The 26,442-nt window shown below is 35.9% G+C and overlaps 1 protein-coding gene and 1 pseudogene across 1 annotated transcript in view; both read left to right on the forward strand.

Annotated features, from left to right (window-relative positions):
• Window positions 1-26,442, forward strand: part of LYST (lysosomal trafficking regulator) — a gene marked incomplete at its 3' end in the record, with an annotated part of 140,233 nt that overhangs the window by 44,301 nt on the left and 69,490 nt on the right. Inside the window, exons 9-15 of the mRNA XM_069064505.1 lie at window positions 7,260-7,483; window positions 8,654-8,720; window positions 14,173-14,282; window positions 15,709-16,135; window positions 18,732-18,876; window positions 19,805-19,978; window positions 25,063-25,223. Of these exons, the coding sequence (XP_068920606.1) occupies window positions 7,260-7,483; window positions 8,654-8,720; window positions 14,173-14,282; window positions 15,709-16,135; window positions 18,732-18,876; window positions 19,805-19,978; window positions 25,063-25,223 (1,308 nt within the window). The remainder of the gene's footprint in view (window positions 1-7,259; window positions 7,484-8,653; window positions 8,721-14,172; window positions 14,283-15,708; window positions 16,136-18,731; window positions 18,877-19,804; window positions 19,979-25,062; window positions 25,224-26,442) is intronic.
• LOC138143270 (tubulin alpha-1C chain pseudogene) lies at window positions 4,492-7,233 on the forward strand (annotated as a pseudogene).

Raw genomic sequence — 26,442 nt, forward strand, 5'->3', positions numbered from 1 at the left:
TGGAAAGTTAAGAGATCAAAGCTGATTACTAGCTGAGAAAAAAGGAAACACATTGCTGAAAGAGTTGGCACTTGAGGTGTGCTTTATAGCATTCACTTCCAAAGTTCTAAGTATTTAAAGAAAGTATCAAAACTGAGGAGAGCAGCACAGCTGGTCATTGTGTTTGCCCTGATATCTACCTCTGTTAGTCTCCTTCCTTCTGCTTTTAACTATTATTACTGTCTTCACTGAACATTCAGCTATGTTGTGTTCCTTCCCAGGCAGGCTAGAGGGTGGACAGTCATCTCCCACCTGACCCTAGCCTGTGCTTGTACAACTTACAGCCTTGAGGTCACTTGTGGCCTACCAAAGGATTTGGAGAGACCCATGAAAAATGGAGAGGATATAAAAGAAAGTAAAGATGTAACAAGTGCTTTGTCTGTGTCCTGCTTTTCCTTTCTACTAGTCGATATTGTGCCCATCATGTAATTTGGCTGGTGGGTTGCCAATGCGTATTCTCTTCCAGTTGTCACATGACCCCCCAGCCACCAACCATTGTGAGAGGAGAGATTTCATGATAAATAAAAATCTTAAGTAATAACTGTAATTAATTGATCTTAATTGAAATTTCCTTTTTAAAAAAAATAATGGTTTGCAAAATAGTTTAATCATTAATTATACCTTCACTTGGAACGTCAGCCGCTAAAAACCTCTCTGCGACCCAAAGAAGTTTAGCCTCTTTAATTTAGACCCCTACCTCCTGCCATGTTGTGCAGGTCTGTCCTAGCCTCTTCCCTCTTCCTCTGGTCTCTATGGGCTGTGCCATTAAACCAGTGGCGCTCCACTCCAGGTAGTCAGAAAGGTAGATAGTCAGTCATTCCTTACCTGGCTACTTATACTCCTGTCCTCCCTCTGTCATGTTGACCATAACCTGTGCTCCCTTTGTCAGGCCTTTGTACACGTTCTGGATGGATGGTGTTTCCCAGGAAATTGTTTCACAGGCCCACAGTAGGGGGAAAAGAAGTTGGATCAGATGGATGCTTTAAGACCTTTGACATAAGGGGAAGGGAATACCAGAAGTGGAGAAAATATTTCCCAAAGGTGCAGATGTTAACTCTTTCCTGACTGCTTAGGTTCTAACCCCCTTGCACCTTTGTTTCCTCCTCCCCTTCACCTTTCCTGTATTCCAAGAGAACAGTGGAGGTTCCCAATGAACCAGGAGGAGCTAGAGCAAAGAGAGCCTGAGAGTAGCAGCAGCAGCTGCTCTTAAAAGCTGAGTAGTAGTCAGCAGTTGCTGCTTTTAGTGGGTTTGAGGCTTAATAGCCAAGTACATAACTCCCAGATCTGCACCCCTATTTCCAAGATGCCAGTGAACCAGTGGGGCAAATTGGAAACAAATGATGAAAACTATTCATCACCAGGAAGCGATGGCCTAACCAGCTGTTTTCCATCTCCCTTGCTGCAGTGTCCTTCCTTTTCTATCTGGAACAGCTAACTTTCATACCTGGTATCTGATCTTCATGTCCCTTGCATCCTACCTTCCACATATCAGGAAATTATCCTAGCCAAAATATAATAAAAACCTTTGCAAATAAAAAAAATGATGGGTGGGATTGAAAAATGAGTAGCGTTGATTTAGTTGAGTACAGCCATTGATGTACCTTTCACACTTACATATCTTTGTAAAGTATTATTTTCAGCTAGATTAGCTATTAAGACCATGTATCAAAATTAACCTAACCTAAAACCAGACCTTCAAATTGCTGTATCACAAAGTGTTAAACTAAGATTTTCAGAAATAATGAAACAGTCACATTATTTAATAAAAATATTTTAATGAAATCAAAAGTTTTTGTATTATTATTAAGTAAAATTATTTTATCTTTATCCCATTCTTATTTCTATATTTGTATGTTTTATAATGTGCATAATATTAGTACAATAGTAAATAGAAATAAATTTGTATATAAACATACAAATACTGAAGGAATTTCTTGCTTAAAAATTGTTTTAATTTTAAATGTGTGCTAACAAAAAAAAAAGATTGGAAATAGATGCTTTAAATGATTCTTAGGAATTCAAAAGGCAGAGGGAACAAAAGTAGGGAAGTTATTGCAGGCATAGGGAGCAGCTTGAATGAAGGAAGGTAGACCTAGGGATAATAATTAGTCTATTCTCATTTGAGCATAAAAATGCTCCATTTTTTTTATTGTCATATGACTCCCAGCAACCAACTACCATGAGAGGAGAGATTTCATGATACATAAAAATTTAAGTAATAACTGTAATTGATGTTAATTGAAATTTCCTTTTTTTAAAAAATGTGATTTATTTGCAATTTGAATTAATTTTTTTTTGAGATAAGTCTTGAAAGGTGAATTATTGCCAGATGTTGAGAAGCTTGAAGGCTAGGTAGAGTTACTTGGTAGGTAGTAATAGACTTATGATTAGAGATCATGTTGTGAGTGTGTATGATGTGATAAGGAGTAGTACGAGGGAGGAATTTGAAGGGACGTAGAGTGGAGCTGGGAACACCAATGAAAAGGATGCTGCAGGTAGGTGGTAGGAAGGAACCATTCCCCAAGATGGGAAAGTTTGAAATTCTGCTTTCCTCTCCAGCACTTACACGAACAACTAGAACTACTCTTTTTCTTCTTCATAACCTTTTTTGAATCCCTATTACTCTTATCTGTTTGCTGTACTAGCCCCTATAGCCAGCCTTAACTACATGATCTGATACCTAATGTGTCATTAGCTTCTTCTCTATAGAAAGTCTTGTCTTACTGACTTTCTTCCATTCTCAGCCTTTGACTCTATATCTTTTAGTAGATCTACTAATGTAATGCATCCATTCCTGTTACAGGATTTCAAATTGTCCCTGGTACAAGTCACAAGCCAAGCTGATTTCATGTGCTACAAATTCATTATATTAGGTGAACCCTTACTACTTGTCGTGCTACTCAGTTTCCACTCCTTATCTCTTTCCCCTCAGTGATTCTTCCAAACCTCATCTGTCCCACTTAGAGCAGATGACCAAAACTATTATTTGACTAAGAAGATCGAAACCATCTAATGTAAGCTCATTAGTTCCCCTTCTGATTCTGAACAGTATCACCCATTCTGTCCTCTTGTGAGGCCACATACATTTCCTTATTTCTCACTAATCATATTCAGTTCTTTCCTAGGCCTTTACTCCATGCTAGCTATAGCCTTGGATCACCCTCACCATTTACTATATTTACTTCTACCCACATGCTGATGAACATGAAGCTGGAGAAAATCAAGAAACCATGCTGACTGGGTCCACTACAGCATTTTGTTAATGTAAAGTAAACTGAATCCTCACTGCTGCAAGGCAATCCTTTTTATACAACTCCTAGTGAATTATACAGTGCACTATCTCATGTAACAGCAGGTCTTCTAAAAATCTTCTCTCCTCAAACATTTCATGGTTCCTTTACCATCACCCTCTCTGTTAAGAACCTTGCCTCATAGTTTACCGAAAAAATTTGTCACAGGGCTCTGTCCTGGGCTTCCTTAACTTCTCTATACCATTTCACTTGATTTCATCAGCTCCCATGGATTCAGTTATCATCTTTATGCCCACTATTCTCTCAGATCTACTTAGCCAGCTCCAACTTCTGATCTTGTTTTGCACCTTCCAGTTGCTTGTGAACTGAGAGACATCTTAAACTCAACATGTCTAAAACTGAACTCACTATTTTTCTTCCCCACCGTCCTCAGTCACCCAGGCTCATAACCTAGGTATCAACTTCAATTCCTCACTCTTTTTCACCCACCCCCCACCCCCACCATATCCAATCTATTGCTAAGGCCTCTTGATTTTACCTTTGGAACATCTGTTGAATATACTTCTCTCCTCAGATAGATTGGATAGTAGAGGTGACAGAAAAGAGAGTTTTATTCTGGAGAGGTGAAAGATGGGGAGAAAGTGGCTTAAGTATATATGTGGTGGCAAACAGATGGAGAGATGGCCTAGATAGAAGGCTGGGTGATTGGATGGGATAGAAAGCTGAAGCACAGTCTGGTGTTAGAGCCAGCCAATAGTTATACTGGGCTAACTGAGCTAGTTTATGTAAACTTAGTCACCAATCAGCTGGGTTGGGTTCTCCAAACTCCAAGGACCCAGGAGAGGAGGTCTCAGGTCCACTGTAGACTGTGAGAACCATGTTCACTCTAGAAGGAACAGTACTCAGGCAGCTAGGTGGTACAGTGAATAGAGCACTGGCCCTGGAGTCAAGAGGACCTGAGTTCAAATCTGGCCTCAAACACTTAACACAAAGTCTAGCCGTGTGACTTTGAGTAAGTCACTTAACCCCAATTGCCCTAACTTCCCCCTTCCAAAAAGCAAAATAAAAAGGGGGGGGGGGATTTTACTCTAATTAATAGGGTGGCTAGGTGGTGCAGTGAATAGAGCACTGGCCCTGGAGGCAGGAGGACCTGAGTTCAAATCCAGCCTTAGACACTTAACACACACATACACACACACACACACACAAAACTAGCTGTGTGACCTTGGGCAAGTCACTTAACCCCAATTGCCCTTCAAAAAGCAAAAAATAGTACTTGAATAAGTACAAAAGAATAGTACTTGCTCACCAACTTTTCTCCCAGAGACTTCCTAATGGGCAGTCAGTGAGAAAATTGTGTTGCCCTCCTTTCCATTTTTTCTTAGCCCAGCGGACCCCTGCACACCTTTATCATGAATGAGTACATCTCTGTCCACGTTGGCCAGGCTGGTGTCCAGACTGGCAGTGCCTGTTGGGAACTGTACTGCCTGGAACATGGTATCTAGCCTAATGGGCAAATGCCAAGTGACAGGACCATTGGGGGTGGAGATGCCTCTTTCAACCCCTTCTTCAGTGTTGGGGCTGGCAAGCATGTTCCCCAGGCTGTGTTTGTAGACCTGGAACCAACTGTTATTGATGAAGTTCAAACTGGAACCTACCACCAACTCTTCCATCCTGAGCAGCTGATCACTGGCAAGGAAGATGCTGCCAATAACTATGCCTGTGGACACTACTATCGGCAAAGAAATAATTGACAGTTCTGGACAGAACTCGCAAACTTGCTGATCAGTGCACAGGTCTTTAAGGCTTCTTGGTTTTCCACAGCTTTGATGCTGGGACTGGCTTAGGTTTTACCTCTCTGCTGATGGAACATCTGTCTGTTGATTATGGCAAGAAATCCAAGCTGGATTTCTCCATTTACCCGGCCCCTTAGGTTTCCACAGCTGTAATGGAGCCCTGCAACTCCATTCTGACCACTCACGCCACCCTGGAGCACTCTGATTGTGCCTTCATGGTAGACAGTGAGGCCATCTATGATATGTGTCACAGAAACCTTGACATTGAACACCCAACCTACACTAATCTGAATCACTTTATTAGCCAAATTGTATCCTCCATCACTGCCTCTCTCCGATTTGATGGTGCCCTGAATGTTGATCTGACAGAATTCTAGACCAACTTGGTGCCCTATCCCCGTGTCCACTTCCCTCTGGCCACATATGCCCCAGTCATCTCTGCTGAGAAAGCCTACCATGAGCAGCTGACGTTAGCAGAGATCACCAATGCTTGTTTTGAGCCTGCCAACCAGATGGTGAAATGTGACCCTCGCCATGGTAAATATATGGCTTACTGCCTACTCTACCGTGGTGATGTAGTTCCCAAAGATGTCAGTGCTGCTTTTGCCCCCATCAAAACAAAGTGTAGCTTCCAGTTTGTGGGTTAGTGTGCAACTGGATTCAAGGTTGGCATCAATTACCAGCCTCCCACTGTGGTTCCTGGTGGTGACCTGGCCAAGGTACCAAGGCTGTGTGCATATTGAGCAATGCTACAGCTGTTGCTGAGGCCTGGGCTCACTTGGACCACAAATTTGATCTGATGTATGTATGTCAACTGTGCCTTTGTTCATTGGTATGTGGGGGAGGGTATGGAGGAAGAAGAGTTCTCTGAGGCTCAGGAGGTTATGGCTGCCCTAGAGAAGGATTATGAGGAGGTTGGAGCAGATAGTGCTGATAGGGAAGATGAAGGTGAAGAATATTAATTTGTATGTCAATCTTTCTTTTTATACTAGGTCTGTGAAAATGTCCTCTGTGATCATTAAATTAATGTCAATAAAAGTATGATACTTGCAAAAAAAGAGAGAAAGAACAGTACTCATTGCTGAAGCCAGGAAAGCTCTCGTTTTATTTTACATTCCTTGTGAATGGGTAACTCCTTAAAGGAGTACATTTGCTTAGACAAATGGGAGGATATTTATTTCCTGTTCCCGATTTGAATATCCCCCTGTTCCCCTTCATGTTCTTCTTGATATGTTCCCCCTCCCTTGTCGTGCATTACAAGTGCATTTAAATCAGCTTGCTCAGTCCTGGGCATGTGTTGGATAATAAACAACTTGTTAAAGCACACAAGCTTCTGACCTTTTTACTTGATCAGAAGCCTGTTTCTGCTAGGTCACAACTCCAATTAGAACCAATAAGGATTTAACAAGTATTTGGTGGTGATATTGTATTGGCATGCTGTCAGTGAGAATAGAGAGAGGATGGGCATACACAGAGATACTGCAGAAGTCAAATTAAGGGGTCTTAACAATTCAATAATGAAAATTGAGAAAGGAAAGTAAAAGATACCCAAAATCTCAGGTATAGGTGACTGTATGGATGGTGATGTCCCCAAGTGACTGAGAGAAATGGTGAAGTGAGGAGGTAGAAGAGGTTTTGCTTCTCCCTCCCCCCCCCAAAAAAAAAAGGTGTATGCTGGCACAAACACATGCACACACATTTTTATCTAGACCTGTGTTTTCACTGGTATAGGAACTCCCAATGAGGAAATTCCCTTTATCAAAGCAGTGAGTTGCCAGGAGGCATTTAGAGGTTAAGTGAATTGCCAGGGATCACACCCAGTGTATGTCTAAGGTACAACTTGAACCCAGGTTTTTCTGATTATGAAATCACCTTTCTTTTAGGTAAACTAGGCTTTTCAGAGGTTGATAACCAAAATGGTTAGATTGAGAAATCATACAGGCATTGAAAAAAGTTAAATTGTTTAACAAGTGTTAATTTTTCTATATTGTATCTTTTAAATAGTTTTGATTTTTGTATAAATATCATTTTAACAGAGAATCACCTAGAAGGAAAATTAGTAAACACGTGAGGTGCTATTAATGTTGCTAGTAGTTCTAAAATGATAGTCAATATTAGAATTATATTTGTTATATAATAAATGAAAATTAACTAGTTTTTTTTTTAATTTTAGAAGACATAAATACTGAAACAGGTTACATCGGCTCTTCAAGTTATTTAAATGATGTGACTGAAAACCTTGCACAAGGAGAATTAATATATCCTGAGATTTGTATACTGGAATTAAATTTGCTTTCAGCCAGTAAAGTCAAACTTGATGTGCTTGGCCATGTCTTTGAGAGCTTTTTGAAAATCATCAGGCAAAAGGAAAAAAATGTGACTTTACTCATGCAAAAGGTAAAATTTTAATATGGTTAATATGAGATAAATATTGATTATATTAATAACTTTATTTCCTTTTTTGTATTATAGTCTAATAATAGCTAGTATTAAATAGCATTGTAAGTTTTGCAAAGGTTATACATGTTATTTCATTTTATATTCATGATAATCCTATGAGGTACATACAATCATGATCATCATTTTACAGAGGATGAGAGAAATTGAGTAGGAGAGGTTTTTAGGTAGCACAGTGCATAGAGTACTGGGCCTGCATTAGGAAGACCCGAGTTCAAATCCAGACACTTACTGTTTGTCAAGTCACTTAACCTCTTTTTGAGTCAGTTTGCTCAACTATAAAGTGGGGGTAATAATATTATGTATATCCCATAATTGTGAGGTTCTAATGAGATAATATTTATAAAACATTTAGTTAGAAATCCTCCCTAAAGTGCAGGTCTGACCATGTTTCCCCGTAGTCAATAAATTTGGGTAGCTGTTTATCGTCTCTAATAATAAAATATAAAAATGCTGTGTTTGGCATTCAAAGCCCATCATTACCTGGCTCCCTGTTACTTTTCCAGGCTTTTTACCCTTTCCTGCTTCCCCTACCCCCAATATAGCTGTTATTCAGTGACACTGGCCTTCTTGCTGTTCCTCAAACAAGCTACTTCATTTCCTGCCTGTATATTGTCTCTGGCTGGCCCCAATACTTGGAATTTTCTCCTTCCTCATCTCTGCCTATTGACTTCCATTACTTTAAGTCCTTGCCAAAATGTCACCTTCTACAGAAAGCTTTTCTTAGTTCCCTTATTTTAGTACTTTTCTTTACCATGTGTATATCTTGTTTTTACTTGTCTTCCCCATTAGACTGTGACTTTCTTTAGAGTAGGGACCATCTTTTGCCTTTGTACTATTGTTTCCCCAGCACTTAGTCCAGTGCCTGGCAGATAAGTAGGTGATTAATAAATACTGTCAACTTGACTTTTGCTTAATGGGATATTAAAGACCATTTTTATGTAGGAAGCAAATTACAAATACTGCTGTACAATTATTATTCCATTTAAATGTTTGTAACCAAAATGTCAGTTAACTCAATAAAGTACCATAATTGTTTAGTGTATTTTTTTAATCTTTGTATTGATAGTATTTGTTTCATTTTAAAATTTTTCATGTTTTAATTCACAGCAAATTGTTAGAAATCTCTTAGGAGGGTTCCTAAAAATTTTTACAAGGGATGATTCTAGTTTGCAAGGTAAGTTTGACTACTTCATTTTTGTAAACAATTTCTATCTTACCTTAATGTATGATAACTACAGCATAGTACTGTATAAATGTGCTAGCAGAGACAGTCAAGCAAGAAGTGTTGCTTGTTTGCTTTATGGTCAGCACTGTGCCTGGGCACTTTTATAGGAGACATAGAAAGTGCTTTTCCATATAACTGTTACAGTTAGCGACAGCACTAATGCAAGGAACAATACTGAAAAATTTAAGGAGTATATAGTATAGTGTTAGATTATGTGGTAGAAACTGTAGATGCTATAAAGTGGGCCAAAGTAATACTTTATCAGATGACTTCTGGGAGTCTTTCCAAATGTTAATATTGTATGTTTCTATGAAAGGAAGATCAGTTAAACCTAGTAGTCATGGAATACTTTATGACCTAAAAATGAACTTTGAAAGATGGTAAAATTTTTATTAGGAAATAGGAAAGGAATTTCAGATGAGTGGAACAACATGAATAAAAACATGAAGTTGGTATGATAAGAATGACTGAAGGATGTATCTTAGAAAGTGGTAGAAATAGTATTGTATAGGCATGATGGGACCAGATTATTAACAGGAACAATTCAGAGTTGATGTGAAAGGAAATAAGAAACCATCAAAGGTTCCTTTGAGGAGTGGAATGATCTTTGACTATGAAAATAGTGTTTAATGATTATGTAAAATGCCTTGGAGGAGAAAAGCCTTGTATCTGAGAAGCCAATTTAGGAGACTCTCATGGTGTGAGGTAGCAAGCCTAGAGTAGGGTTTTGGTGATAGGAATGGAGAGGAAGGAATATATTCGAAAAGCATTTCAAATGAAACATCCTTCTAAATGGATTTAGCAGTTAGCTAGCTAAAGGGATTTAGGGAAAATGATGAGTAAAAGATTAATCCAAGAATTAGGTTGCTTGGAAAATGGTGGTGATAATAATAGAGACAGGAGAACTAGTTTCATATAGTTTTTTAATTGTTAAGTTGAAGGAATTCATATTAAAAGTTTTTTTTCTTTTTTTTCCTTTATTGCCTTTCTATTCTTTTCCTTCCTCCTCTGCTTCCCTAGAGATTTTTGGGGCAGAATTAGTCATTTTGTACTAATATGGTTCTAAGACTCAGGAAACCTAGATTTTGTTGTTAGTTGTTCCATGAGTAAGGCAGGTAGAATCCTATTTTACTAAAGACCAGTTTAATCTAGGTCTGCGTAAATGATTCTTTTTTCATGTTCAACCTATAGCAAGGGTCTCATAATTTTGAGGGAGAGAGTTGTACTTTTCATCTTTTTGAAACCGTGACATCACTGGCAAGGAGTGTTAGAGATAATGAAATCACTTACAGGGATGGAGTGAGTAACTTACTTTATATGCTGTTGAGACAGAGATAGGCTATAGTTCGTGTTGTTACCTTCTGGTCACATAATTTATTTCAGGTTAAGGATCTTGCCTTGTAGAAATATTCCTTATTTTGAAATTACTTAGTTCTTCTTTAGAGTAAGAATAGTTAATAGTTGAAACTTCAAACATTATTTATAACACATCAAGCCCTGACCTCCAGATGCCTCAATTATATGCTTATACAATTAGTGATACTTTTCCACCTCTATGCTTTTCTGTTTCTGTCACATATCTGTTCTCTATACCTTATATTTTCAAAGCACAAATGTGAGGTTCCTCACATTTCCTGCTCTCCTCTTGCCCATGACAAATGAGGGATTACTCACACCTTTATCTGAGATCGCCATTCTTGAGCTGTGACCCTAGTCTTTATTTCTCATTTCTTGCCCTTGCACTAAGTATCTTATTTTGTACCCTGACTTCAATCCTGCAACTCTCTCTAGCCCTGGCTGGCGTCTGGGACTGAGTTTAAGTATGGACATTCTAATATAGTTACCAGCTTGTGTGACAGCACTTCACTGTAATCTCTGTAATATCAAGAGAAATCAAGGAAGGCCCTTGAGCGTGTTGAGGGGCACCCCATGGTGAATTTATAGGAGATTGTGGTCAGGAGTTACATAGGATAAGCAGTCATTCATGGGTTGTAATCTGAATTATTTGAGGGAACATCCAGATCTATGAGATCATAGGTCCATTTGAGTATTTCTATTTTAATATCCCTAAGGTTCTCTTGTAAGCAGTTTGTAAACTCAGATCCTATTCGCCTGCAGTTTTAAAATCCTAATATCCCTAATAGAATCTTTTGAAAAACTTTATATTTTCATAATTTTTTTATTCCATTCAAATACAGATGTAGAAGGATTAAATCTTGGAATAGCAGCATTTACTCTTTCAGATAGTATTGTTTAACCAGTCATTCAGTGCTCATTTATTAGGTACCTGCTACGAATTAAGTACTGTCTCAGGTACTGGCAATAGAAAGATAAAAATGAACTAGCCCCAGCCCTGGATTTTGTAAGTCTGAAGACTTTCCCCTGCACTATATTATACAATATGGTCCTTCTCCTTAAATTCATTATTGTTTGCAAATGTAATGTTGCCCCAGTATTTGCTTTATATAAGTTAATATAAAAACTTAATAAGACCATTTGACTACTTTAACAGTACTCTTCCCCGTTATGTTACAGTTTTGATAGCACATTAAATTCTAAATACAGTATGCTTTCCACAGGTTTTGTTTACTAAATGGGATAGTCATTTTGTCTTAGAGTTAGATATTAGCTAAGATTCTGTGGCACTTTGTATAGAACAGTATGTAATGAATAATAGTAGCAAGGAAAATAGTTTTGTTTTTTTAAGGTCTCTTCCAGTAGATAGATGTGTCCTAAATATGTATAAGCAGTCTAGCCATCCAAGTTGGACCAAATGGTAACAGTTCTTTCCATATTGGAAAAAGATAAGTGTTGGAATGTGTTGGTAGTGACTGAGGAAAATAGTTGGCTTCTGTGCTATCTTTACCCTCTGCAAACAAAGGTGGGTTTCTATATTCTAAACATGTTCCTGCAAAAAGTTTAAGCCTAGTAATACAAACACCTCTAAAAATGGAATATTTATCTTATTCTATGGAATGTGTTTTCTCTCCCAATGGTGATTCGATTCTAGTTTATGGTACCATATAAACTTTGTGAACCTGGTTCAAAACTTCCTCCATCTTTAAACTCAATACTCAGTAAATTATAAAATCCTGATGATTCTTTTTTTTCCAGTATGTCAGATCTGTACATTTTTTTCTTTCTTTTTTTTTTTTTAGTTCCCACCAGTTATTTAATTGATGTAAGGAATTTCTGTAGATGAAACTTCCTTCTACCAATAAAACAAATATGTAACTTCTGTTCTTAGACAGTTGCCTGGGACACTGAGAGGCTAATGACTTGCCTAGGGTCAAATAGGCATTATGTATCAGAGAAGAGACTTGAATGCAGGTCTTCTTGACTCCAAGGCGGGCTTTCTATGGGCTGTGCTACAATGGCCCCCCTTCTTTCTTTTTCCAAATAAAAGTATTAACCTTTTAAAGGTTTAAAAGCTTGTATTATTCTAATTTTTCTCCTTTAAATCTAGATACCATATTCTAATTACTCTTCCAAATGTTGCTTTGATCATGACATAAGAGCCTTTAATGGATCTATACTGCTTATAGGATAAAATCTATACTCCTTAACTCGATACTCAAGGCCTACCACCATCTGGACCCAGCCTGACTTTCCAGATTTGTCTCCTATTACGCACATATACAAACCCTCTCAGTTTTTTACTTACCATTCTTGGAATACTTCATATGCTTTCCAACCTCCATGCCTTTTCGATCATGACCTTCCCCTTGCTGATCTTCAAAAGGTCCACCTTCTAGCCAAATCATTTTTAGCTTTATAAATAAAATTCAAATTGCATATATTCATCATCATACCTTTTTTGACTATACCAACATGAAATGTCTCTTCTGAATTCCTATAGCGTTTATTATGTGTAGTGTTGTTGCCATTTGTTAGTTAATTACATACCACCTTGCACAGTCCCTTCTATTGTGATATTCTATTTGAATCTTAATTTTTTTCTTGGGTTTGTTTTTTTTTCTCTATCTAATTAAGATTGTAAACTCCTTTAGGATATGGACATGTCATATACTATTTTATGATCCCCTAAGAAATTAGCACACTATTTTGCACAGATTAGGTACCTTGTAAATATTGATTATTTTGATGTTAGAATAAGGTTTGCAATTTCTTAGATGTTCTGGTTAGTTTTTCTTCCAAAACTTGTTGAGTTATGTGTAACTGTAGATAAATAGCGGAGCTGGGAAAATATCTTAGAGAGCTTGTAATCCAAACCCTTTTGAAGCTGGAGAGATTGTTACCAAGGTCATACATCTAGGTAGTAGTAAGTAAGACTAGAATCCCTTGTCGTGTAGCCTTGGGCAAGTTACTTAACACCAATTACCCTCCAAAAGGCAAAAAAAAAAAAGACTAGAATCCCTCTTTCCTGACTTTTTATATAATGTTCTTTACACAACATCACATTGCTGCCTTTGTGCATCCTCTCATGCTTATTGTTTGGTTTGTGTTCAGTACCCAGTGCATGTGTGCATGCCCACTAAGCTTTAACACATACATATATGCATATTATATATGTGTTATATGTATATTTGTCTATGTATATGTACATGTGTGTATTTTTATATATAACGCATATGCATGCATTGTTCTTGTTCAGTCGTGTCTAACCTGTGGACCATACTGTCCATGGAATTTTCTTGGCAAAGATACTGGAGTAGTTTGCCATTTCCTTCTTCAGTGGATTAAGGCAAACAGAGGTTAAGTGATTTGCCCAGGATCACACAGCTATTAGGTATCTGAGGCTGGATTTGAACTCAAGTCTTCCTGACTCCAGGTCCAGTGCTCTGTTCACTGAGACAGCTAGCTTCCTCTACATATATATATATAGATATATAAAATAATGTTTTATATCTTTCTGTAGATGCATAGATGTAGCTATATATTCATATAGCATTATAGCCATGTAGTAGTTGAAGTTTTGTGTTTATTTTTATCTACTATTTATAGTTTAATACTTTTAAAAACTTAGTTTTTGATGGGTAGTCATGATCAACCACTTATATGTAGTAGTGTTACTTTAAAACACTCAATTTGTAAAATAATTTTTTAAAATGATAGTTATAAGCTAAACATTTGCAGTGTACTAAGAGAGCAGAATGTGTTTTTAGAATTAAAATTAAGTTTAAGTTTCATTTATCAAATGTTATATTCATTTATATTTTTAAAAACATCTTTGGTCTATATATGGTGCTAATTCTCCTTAAAAAATGTTCCAGTTGAATTCTCTTAGATACATGTGTTTCTTTAACAAATTTATCAATTTAAAAAATTGTAATCTATACACATTATGACAGTGATGTATATTTTATCTTGTTCAGTGAAACTACTTGTACAAAACTTTTAATTTAATGGTGACTTTTTTTCCCCTTTTACTATAAATTAGCATGCCAGATAGTACTGATGGATCTCTTGGTGTCCCTGATGAGTTCGAGAACATGCTCAGAAGAGCTAACCCTTCTATTGAGAATATTTCTGGAGAAATCTCCTTCTACAGTAAATATGCTATAATTATAAAATGACTTGTGGACCATTTACCAGAATGTGTTATTTTAATATCAGTCATCCATACCTTTACATTCAGTAGTTATTGTACATTGAATTTTGGATAATTATGCCTGAATTATACAATTCCATTGTGAATTTTTCTGTTTACATAGTCATGCTGTATGCATAATTTTCCTCCTACCATAAATTTGTGATCAAGAAATGCAAATAACTTACTTTATTAAATGCAAATTAATTTATTAAATACAAATAACTAATTTAATAACAGACAAGAGAACATAATTAGGATGTTAAACAATATTTTTAAGATGTCATGATGAATTCTGTAGCTAAATATAATTCACTTTTGAATTAGATATGTTTAATATTATCTATATCACTATTCCCTCTACTTTGTAGATACTCATGAATTTACTATTATATCCATTAAATGTGCTTATTGCTTTTCCTCAGTACATTTATTATCATATACTACATCATCAACCAATCAGTGTTTATAAAGTTCTTATAGGGTACTGTGCTAAATATTAGAGATACAGAAATATAAAAGACTTACTCTCTACCCATAACTGAAGCTGATGGTGTAAATTCTGGCACACCATTATAATTATAGTGTTCTACATTATCTTATTTTCTCTTCCCAGTGGTCTACTTTTTTCTTTTTTAGTCTCCCACATATTTATGTGATCTAAAGGAGGGATTTATTGATAAACAAAAGTTTTATTATAGCCAGAGCTGAGACTTATATATAGACAAGATTGGCTTCTAGGGGGTATAGCTCATGAGGTAGAAGGTTCAACATTGAAAATTTTTTAATAATCGTACATATGTTTATTGTCAGAAAATTCTGTCCTGTTATACAGATCGATATTTATTTTGAAAGTCAGATTTCATGTGTTTTAGTGAAGGCTAAAACTTCCACATGAGATCCAATTTTTGAAACTTACTTATGGTCTCAGCTCTGAATATAGCAATCTCACCTATGTTGAACATAGATAGATTAAAATCTGAATGGTTAGAAAACTCAAAAGATATGGAATAAGTTGACAAGTAAGTGTATTAGAATATGTTAATATTCACAGTCTGAACTTACCTAAGTTTCACTACTAGAAATGGTTCTTTGTATTATATATTTTCACTTAAATTCTTAAGCTGGCCTATCAAAAAGTTCTGGGATAATGTCATTTATGATCAGTTTCCCTTTTAAAAATTAATCATAATTATATTTTAAAAATAAAAACATGTGTTGTATATTTCTTTACTAACCAGAACAAAATGTTTTAATTACATAATGGGTAGGCGAGTGATTCAGTAATTGCTTGTATTTCCTTAGTTGTAAATTTTGTTTCTCAGGAATTTTTATACATTTGGTAATATCATTTTGATTGTAAATTCTCATTTCTTTTTTCCTTAGGAAATTCTTCTTAAGGGCATCCTGAAAATTATTGAGGCTGATATTAATATGAGTCCATTACAATATCTAACCTTCCCTTTATTTCATATACCAAATTTAAGCAACACCTCCTTTTCACAAAAATATAGTAGTTTTCTCAATAATAAGGGTATTGGGTTGCTAAGAAGGGCAAAATTTTCTCAAAGTAAGAAAGATGCTGATAGTGAGATGTTTCCTCATCAGCTTCTTTCATCTTGGCATGTAGCCCCAATTCACTTGCCATTGGTTGGGCAAAATTGTTGGCCACATATGTCAGAAGGATTTAGTGTTTCATTGTGGTTTAATATGGAAAGTATTCATGAATCAGACAATACCTTAGAAAAAGGAAAGAAGATAAAGAAAAGAAAGAAATCATCATTTATACAAGATGACAGCCTTGATGATGCAGGTATGAAATTCTTTGTGTTCATTTCTTTTATAAAGTGAATGAATGCCATATGACTTGCATACTGAAGAAATTTTTGAGGATTTTAGAAAAGTAATATGAAATATTCCAACTTTCTGTTAACTTACTCATTATTAATATATTTTTTTCATATGTAAGCAGTCTCTTCTTAAGTTTCTTCTTAAAAACAGATGTCTTTGCCAAATAACCATAAGAATTCTTTTTCCCTTCCTACTGCTGATTCATGACTATTTCCTCATCCTTCCTTTCTTTCCTTTACTTCTCCATGTTTTGTTGCTGCCCTGAAACTTTCTCTAGTGCCCTACTTTCCATTAGCCCCAGGACTGACTCTGTGACTTGTCCAGTTGTGATCTTTGCAGAAAAAGAGAAAAGTAGATAAGGATGAGGGATGGATAAATCCCTGAGATCACTTGCTCTTATTCTGTCTTTGTTTCAGAATCAGGTTGCTTCCATGTTGAAAGTAATTTCTAGAATAGAAATCCCCTTCACAGTATCTTTTGATGATCCAGCCTGTTTGAAGACCCTTAGTTACAAGGAACCTACAGCTTTCTCAGATAGTCCATTCCCCTGTTGCACTGTCTAATTTATTAGGAAGGGTTTTTTGTTTGTTTTTATCTTTAAAAAAAATAACATTAAGCCCAAATCTGCCTCTGCAACTTCAGGTTCTGCCCTCTTGTTCTTAATCAAAACAAGTTCATTCCTTTTCCACATGATAGCTTTTCAAATATTTTGCCATTATGTCCCACCAAAGATTTCTCTAAGGTAAACATCCCTAGTTCATTGCACCTCACTATAAATTCACTGCAGCACTCACCACAGCAGCTATTTCATATCCTTTCATTCTTCCTCAAACTTCTTACATACCTCTTCCAACCGCCTGAGCACCCTACTTTCATTCATCACCAGAAAAATTGAGACCATTTGCTGAGTGTTCTCTTTCTTCTACCCCTCTCATCTCCCATCACTCATATATCTTCCTCCATTATCTCTTCCTTCACTCCTTTCTTTCATGAAGAGGCAACCCCCTCAACATACCACTTTGGTCGCATTCTATCCCATTTTTTCCCAGCAAATATTCTTCAATATCATCTCCCCTCTCTCACTTCAGTTTTTTCCTGTCTACTGGCTGCTTCCCTGTTGCCCACAATCTCCCCCCTCCCCCACTTAAAAAACCCTTATTTGATACATCCATCCCCACTAGCTATTGTCTTATATCTTTCATTGCTTTAAAAGTTATACTCCTTGAGAAGGCCATCTACAATAGTGTCTCTACTTCTCCCACTCTTTTTTTTTTCCTCAAAATTTTATTTTAGAATCAAATGCTGGAACACAAATACAGAATAGAGAAAAGAAACATAAAGCATATCATAAATTTAAATATTGGAACTTAAATACAACGTTAGAAATAAAAGCATGTCGCACACATCACAGAACATAAAAGAGGATTCAAAATATGTAACAATAGATTTTTGTATCAAGAAAGCCTATATGATAAATAATACTAATTTTGTTGAGAATTGCTCATCTTTATTTGCTTCTTTTTGAGTTTCCTTTTTTTCTCTGCATAAATTTTTTTTTTAACTCGAACTAAACCCATCATTACATTTCTTCAACACATACTATGCTACCAATCACTTGGAATACAAATACAGAAGAGAAGGCAGTTCTTCCCCTCATAACACTTACATTTAGTAGGGGAGAGAAAAGATAGAGGGAAGTCATGGCCATGGGGGGATATTTGGATTTGGAAAGTAACAGGGATGGTTAGTGGAGCCATAACAATGTAGATTACCATGTCTTTTGTAGGAATAATCATAGACTTTATTGGATTGTCTTCCACTCTTTTCATAATTATTCTCCAAGCCTGGCTTCTTATCTCATTGTTCAACAAAAACTTCTCTCTCCCGAATTACCTGTGATCTCTTAATTGATTAATCTACTGTCCTTTTCTTAATCCTTATTCTTCTTGATGTCTGTGTATCCTTTGACCTTGTTAATCACCTTTTCCTTGATACTCTTCTCTCTAGGTTTTCATGACTCTGCTCTCTCCTTATTTTCTTTCTTGTTGACTACTTCTTCTTAGTCTCCTTTGTTGAATCTTCACCCAGGCTACTCCCACTAACTGTAGGTATCCCTCAAGGCTCTTTTGTAGACCATCTTCTCCCTCTGTACTATTTTTCTTGTTGATTCTGACATCTGTCATAGCCTACTTAAGAATTTATAGTCCTTTTAGTCATAATAGTTTAAGCCTGATATTTGAGATTTTTATCTGATTTCTTAAATTATATCCACAAATCCTACAGAGGTGCCTCCACAATTACAAGGCATATATTTGTAAATCTTCCTCAAGTCCTACAGTGGTACCTCATTTATGAAAATTTGCAAATGACTTCAAAGGATTTACTTCTTTTGGTTGAAAAACAAGTATTTACTATGTATATCATAACTTAGAAAAAATAAAGCACTTGTATTGGTGATTAAAATGGGTAAATGGTAAGGGCATTAGATTTAAAAAAAATTTTTTTGGTTTTCAGTTATTTTAATTAAATAATTTTCTAATGTCTGCTTATTGCCTTAGAAGGGAACAAAACAGAAAGTGTGGAATATGTGAATTCTGGGGAGAAACTTGTAGAAGAAGGCTGTGTTCATATGATTTCATTAGGCTCCAAAGCATTGATGATACAAGTGTGGGCTGATTTGAGTACTGGAACTTTCATCTTTCGGTATTAATTTTTTTTCCTTTCAGTATTAACATGTATTTAAATAATTTATTTTTAAATCTCATACCAAAATCTACCACAAAATGACATTAGAATGACAGAAAAAAATCTAGAAGCAAAGGGAGAAGATCCACCCTGATAATTAAAAATATAAATGTATTATTCCATAAAAATAATCTTGATGTTAGATTATTCTAGCCCCCTTTCGCTAAGACCTTATTTACTGAAGGGGCTTTGCCTCAATCAGACTGAGACCTGGGAAAGACCCTAGCTTAAAAAGGCCTGGGGTCTCCCACTTCATCCAGGGCCATCTCCACTTGTCCTGATCTATACCTTGCCACTGGACCCATATGGCTTTGGAGGAGAAGGTAAGGCCCTCCCTCACTTAAATCCATTTTACTTGCATCACCTTCCTGATGTCATGATCCTCTTCTAGAATGAAGGAGAAACAACAACAATTTTATAGACCAGAAAAATTCTTTTTCAGACTGCAGATTATCTTAAGTTATAGCATAAATCTTATAAATTAGGGCTTTCCTATTTAAATATGGAAACAAAAGCCAAATAGTTCATTAGGAAAGAATTGAATTATTTCTCTTTGTAGGAATTATAGCTAGTGTAATATAAGGGTAACTAGTATAAATTAAATGCTTATATATTGTATTAAAAACCATCTTATTTTTTTTAAAGAGCAGTGAATATTAACAGCAAAATGTATATAGGTTATTTATTAACTGAGTTCTAAAAATTTTGATTGTTTTAGGAAAATTGATGAAATTTAAGATCAACCTAATCTTATTTAGCTAATTAAATAACATGAGAACATGATATGATTTAAAATATTAATTTTATTCATAAGATGTATACCAAATATTAAATTCAGAATTTTTTACAGACTGTCATTCTCTGCTTTTTTTATTTTTTATTGGAGCATATGCATGGATCCAAATGATGATATGAAAGCTGGATTGCTAGCACAAGTTGAATCACAGGACAATATTTTCCTTTTGGGAAAATGGCAACATTTAGCATTAACATATTTACAGCAACCTGAAGGAAAAAAAAATATCCATGGAAAATTCTCTATGTGGGTCTCTGGTCAGAGGTATGTGTTTTAGAGAATGGCTATTAAATTTGATTTTAATTTTAAACTTAATCTTCTATGTTTTCTTAAATATATTTTAAAATGAATTCAATTAATAATTTTCCTTTTTAAATAAGCTGAGAATCCATTATTTTTCATGTATTTTTCCTGTTCCTTTCATATTAGAAAGCAATTAGAATGAACCTTTGAAATGCTTTGTTGAAAAGTATTGTTCTCCCCCATTTTGCTGTTGGAGGATATTTTATTTTGGAAGGTATTGTTATTTGTGATTATTTTTAAACGATGAAACACTTGGAAATTCAAACTGGAAATCAATGTAAAAGAAACAGAAGGCAAAAATCCCTGCCCTTTAGGATGTTATAATTTGAGGGAAACACTTAACATCTATGGGTATCCATATTTTTGCATAATAACAAAAATAGCTGCTGACATGACATTGTCCTGTAATAGGAGCATCTCTGTGGCCTGGCAGATGGCAACAACAGCAATAATACTTCTTATTTCTGTGATGCTCTTGAGTTTCACATGGTACTTCGTGTGCCTTATTTGATCTTCACAAAAGCTCTGTGTGGTAGATACTGGAGATATCACATATGAAGAAAATGAGGTTCAGAGAAGCTAAACAACTTGCTGCAACCATACAAATAATATGAATAATGAGGGTCAAAGGAAGCATTTGAATCTAAGCCTCTCCTGATTTCACCATCATGTTATATTTCCTCTCTTTATAAAATGAGAGATTTGGGCTGGATGATCTCTGAAATTTCCTTTGATTCTCTGGAAGAAAAAAACAGGTTCATGTTAAAAATTTATTTATCATGATTGTGGACATTTCTCAGAATATAGTAGAAGCAGAAACTAGGAAGGAAAAGGGAAGGATTATAGTATGGAGGGGCTTGATAAATATTCCCAGGGATTATTTCAGTGATTAGACTTTATAGCAGTTAGCTGCCCAGACTCAGATGGAGGTTATAAGAGAACCCAAAATAAGATAGGCACTTCCTTTGTTCCTCTTCTTACCATATAATTGGCTATAGGAAGGAAGAATGAAAGGTTTACTCAGAATGACAGACTGTCATGGTGAGTGTGACAACAGATGGGAACTGTTGTAAGAGGTGGAGGCATTGAGAGACAAGAAAATTTAGACGGCTAGACCACTATAGAGGGGAAAAGAAAGCAGTAGACAATAGGGATACAAGCTAGAAAGGACATATATAGATTGACATTTAATCAATTGGAAGGTAATCTCACAAGGGGGAAGACATTAGCACTGGGTGTGGGAATTGGGGAAGGACCTGGAAAGACCTCCTTCATAAGGTGAAATTTTAGCCCAGGCTTGAAGCCAGGAAAACTAGAGAGAGTTGAAACAAGATTGTTGAAAGTGAGGAAGGAGACCATGATGGCACAGGGGACTAGAGTAGAAAGACAAAGTAGATGGGGTGCTCTGTTCAAGGAATTGTCAAGTAGACCAGCATTGCTAGCTCAGAGGGAGTAAAGGGGAGTAAAGTGTAACAAGACTTGAAAAGGTAGAAAATGGTGGAATTATGAAGACTTAAAATCCAGAGGAGTTTATATTTGTATTCAGAGGTAATCTTGTTTACCAGCATATACCTGAGGGGGAGTGACTTGAGGTAGGGAGACAAAAGTTAGAAGGCTATTTCAGTAGTCCAAAGGAGGTAGTTCAGACAAGAGGTGAGGAAGGCCTGAACGAAGGTTGTGACTATATGAATGCAGAGAGGGGGGATATAAATAAGATGTTAAAAAGGTAAAAAGTGACAAAATTTTCTTACAGATTGGATATTTGGGTGAATGTAAGAGAAGAGTTGAGGATAATGTTGAGTTTGTGAGCCTCAGTGCTCATTAGGATGGTGGATCCCTTGGCAGTAATGGGAAAATTAATAAGAAGGAAGGGTTGTTTCAGATAACTATGGCATATCCAGTTTGAGTTGGCCAATAGGCAGTTCAAGATTTAAGACTGGAGCTCAGGAGAGAGATAAAGTCTGATTATATAGATGTGGTAATCTTCTGCATAGAAATGATAATTTATAATACAGCAGTCTCAAACTCAGGGCCTGTAGGAGGAACCAGACTAAAATGTAATTTGGAAATGTTTAACAAAATAAATAAAAATATAATAACAACATAAAGTTAATTTGTGGTTTTCTAAGTTAATATGCTGTCCACAGGAATCCTTTTCTATTTGAGTTTGACACCTCTATTTAATACATGGGAACTGATGAAATCCCCAGGTAAGATAACATAGCTTGAAAAGAAGAGGGCCCAGGGCAGACCTTTGCAGACATTGTGGATGTGACTTGGATGAAGAACCAGCCAAAGAGATTGAGGAGAGAGGCAGAAGAGAGGAACATCATGGAAATCTAGAGAGGAGAAAGTATAGAGGAAGAGGAGAAGGTGATCATCAGTGTCCAGTGCTACAGAGAGGTCAAAAAGATCAGGACTGAGGAAAGACCACTAGATTTTGTGATTAGTAAATATTTAGTAACTTTGAAGAGAGTAGTTTCAGTTGTATGACAGAGTTGGGAACCAGATTACATGGGGTCCAGAAGTGAGAGTGAGGAAAGGAAGTGGAGGCAATGAGTGACTTTCTCAACTTAGTCAAGGAACAAGTAGATGTGCCCTATTTAAGACCATTTAATATGGAAATCTTATAGATAGGGAAAATAAGAGGACAAAAATAGTACCTTACCATTAACATTAATTGATTGGAAAGTAGAACAGGAACCACTGAATTAAATTGAGAAAAAGCAGTTTAAAAATAGGAAGAGGACAACTGACCTTTGACAGACCAGTTTTAGTAGAGTGGTAGAAACAAGCAAATTACAAGGAATTGAGGTAATGAATGGTAAGGAAAGGAAAGTGTATTGGGTGTAAACTACTTTTTTGAGAAGTGTGGTGATTTAAAGGGAGGAGAGATCTGGAGAGGGACTGTAACTTGATTGATTGGAGGGAGGAGGGAGATGGAAGAATCAAAAGAAGGCTCTTTCATGAATGAACAGATAAATCCTGAAACCAACTTTCATCTTCACAAATGAGAGGACCTGAACTAATGTTGTGGCTGTATGAATGAAGACAGGGGATGTATACAAGAAATGTTAAAAAGATAGGCTTGATAAGATTGAGAGCATTGGATATTTGGAGTGAGTGTGAGTAAAGAGTCAAGGATAATGCCCAAGTTTCCATTCTAGTAAAAAGTTTAATTAGTGAACTGGGTTTACAACCTTATATTAAGTTTGATCTTAGGTGAGGCAAGATATAGGCACTGTAGGTGGTTTTCCTTTTAATGCAAAGGCTTTATGTTCACTGTCATAGGTTACTAAGCCTAAAAATGTTGGCACACAAGTTTCTAAGTGTTTTTCTTCTCTTAATTTCCACTTTTTTTCTCCTCTACACATCTCTGTCTCTAAATTACTTCAAAAGAAACATTCTGCACTCTAACCTTGATAGTATGCAACAGTTTCTGGAGTAATTGGTTATCAAGTGAACTATTCCAAGCTGTTATTAACCGTAATCTTGTTGCTGCTACTTTTATCAACTAATGATAGTTATAGGTTAATGTTCCACAAATAAGGCATTTCATAGGGCAATATAAATAAATGTCACCCTAAAGAACAATTCACATCATCAAAAATGTATTGTCCAAAACATACAAGGTATGTTTTTATGTTCTGGGAATACAGGGACACCAACAAGAAATTCACATTCTTCTCTAAGGATATAACTTGTACACAGTTAAATATATAGGAGGTAAATGCAAAATAATTTTTGAGGGGAGGATTAGCTAAGATTAGCTTAATTCCTAAGCATTAGGAAGGATGATGTGTGGGTGGTACCCTGTTAGCTAAACCTTCAAGGAAGCTAGAGATTCCATGAGACAAAGTAAGATGGTGTTTTCTAGGCTTAGAGGCAGGATATGGAATCTCGTATATGGGGAATAACAAATAGAAGAGTTGTGAGATACAATAAACAGTCTCCATCTATATCATTAAAGGCTTTGAACACCAAATGAAGTTTATACTTTATCTTAGAGGCAGTAGGGAATCACTGTAGCTTTTTGACCAGGTGATGACATGGTGAGACCTATGTTTTAAGAGTTATTTTGGCATTATCGGGGTTATGGCATGTTGAGAGGAGTGATTGGAGACTGGGAAACTACTTAGAAGGTGATGAAGGCTGGAATTAAAGTTCTAGTGATGACAATAAGGAGAAGAGGACAAGTGTGAAAGATTTTATGTTGGTAGAATTGACAAGACTGGTGAAGTTGGCTGGTGGGAGAGTGAACGATTAAGGATTCCTTTGAAGTTGTGAATATGGGTAGCAGGAAGAAATCTTGGTGCTTTTTTTTTTTTTAAGAAACAGAAGTTAGGGGTGATTCAGGGGAAATTCATAATGAATTTATAGTTTTAGATATGATAATACGTGAGATGGAAATGGAACATCTTGATGAAGAGGTCCTGCAAGCAGTGATGATATCTGTGCTGGAACTTGGGGGAAAGATAAGGGCCAAATACCTTGATTTAAGAGTCATCTGCATAAAAATAATAAACTCATGGGAGCTAATGAGATCACTAGGAAAGAGAATATAGGGAGACAAGAGGCCCTGGGCCAGTCCAGCATCTCAACTCATGACTTAGGAGGTGGATTATGATCCAGCAAAAGACTAGAATGAATGTAAACTATATAATGATCATTAGGAAAAAAAACATTGAACAAATACATATTAAAAGCATTCACATTATGTAAATGTCAAATAGTACATTATAAAGGTGAAAAAACAAGAATTTTGTTCTTGTTGGAGAGAGTAATTAATGAACAAGTATTTATTGATCCTGTTTTATGCTTGGCACTATACTAAGCAAAAGACTTTGGACCTAATTACATTGTTTATGTGGTGCCAATTATCTATCTGTGACAAAGGGGGTGACACTTTATATATACAAAAATGGACAGACTTTGAGAAAAAATTTTCAACTTAGATTTTTCACATGACAATATTTAATTGCCTTAATGTTTAATACTTTGTGCTAATGGGCTAATTTAACTCTTAACTTTAATTTTAATTTTAGGAAGCCTGATGTTGCTTTGGATTACACACTTCCAAAGAGAACAAGTTTATCATCTGACAGTAATAAAACATTTTGTATGATTGGCCATTGCTCATCTTCCCAAGAAGAGTTTCTACGATTGGCTGGAAGATGGGATCTGGGAAATTTACTTCTCTTCAATGGTATGTTTTTACTCTTTGAAGAATTTCTGAAGAAGTTTGGTAATTAGAATCTGTTTGTCTTATTTAAAAAAAAAATTATTTTGGTATCTTTGTTGTTATCTCAGTCAAAATACTTGTCGTTTTTACCTTGCCTCAGCATCTTTCATATACATTGCTTCATCTCTAGTCGTTCAGCTGATGTAGCCATTATCACTTAATACCTGGATTGTTTCAATAACTTCCTAGTGATTATTCCCTTTTTCAACTCTCTCTGTACTCCAATCTGTCTTGCACTCCACTATCAAAATGATCTTCCTGAAAACTAGGTCTGTGTCCCTTCCCTATTCAAAATAAGTACAGTGACCCTGTATTACCATCAGGATCAAATATAAAATCCCTTCTTTGGTTATTAAAGTCCTTCATAATGTGTTTTTTTCTTATAGTTTTTTCTTCTTATTCTTATACCCCACCATATACTGTACAATCCTGTGACCCTGGCTTCCTTATTATTCCTGTGACAAAATATTCCATCTCCTGACTCTGTATTTTCTCTGGTAATCCTCCATGTTTGTAACTCTGTCTTTTTTCACTTCTGCTTCCTGGCTTCCAAGATCAATTCACATTCTCTCTTCTGCAAGGGACCTTTCCTGGTCCCTCCCACCTAACCTTCACCTGCCTGTTAGTAGCTTCTCTTTGAGATCACCTCCCTTTTTTTGCACTGTATATATCTTATTTGCACATTTTATTTGCATTATATACATAAGTGTATACACACATATTTGCATTATTATTGCATCATTAGAATGTGTGACATCCTTTAGGGCAGGAACTGTGTTTTTGCCTTTTTTTGTATCCTTAGTGCTTAGTATAGTACCTGGCACATAATTAGCACTTAACAAAATGTTTGATGGTGATGATGAAGAAAAAACATTAATTAAAAAAAAATTAAATACAAAAACAATTATGTTATGTGTCTCATTACTGTTATTGTTCTTGTTAAAATAAATTTTTATTGCTATCTTTTGTTTTTACATCATCTGTTTCCCACTGTATATATCTCTCTTTAACTCCTCCCAAATAGTCATCCCTTATAATAAACAATTTTTTTTAAAGCAGTTGGGGTTAAGTAACTTGCTCAAGGTTACACAGCTAGTTATTTTTTGTGTGGGTGCCAAGTATCTGAGGCCGGAACTGATCCCGGGTCTCCTGACGCCAGGGTCGGCGCTCTTACTCACTGTGC

The sequence above is a fragment of the Petaurus breviceps genome, unplaced genomic scaffold (assembly GCF_028583685.1).
Source record: "Petaurus breviceps papuanus isolate PSGF00001 unplaced genomic scaffold, PetGlider_PUasm1.0 90633, whole genome shotgun sequence".
Classification (NCBI taxonomy): Eukaryota; Metazoa; Chordata; class Mammalia; order Diprotodontia; family Petauridae; genus Petaurus; species Petaurus breviceps.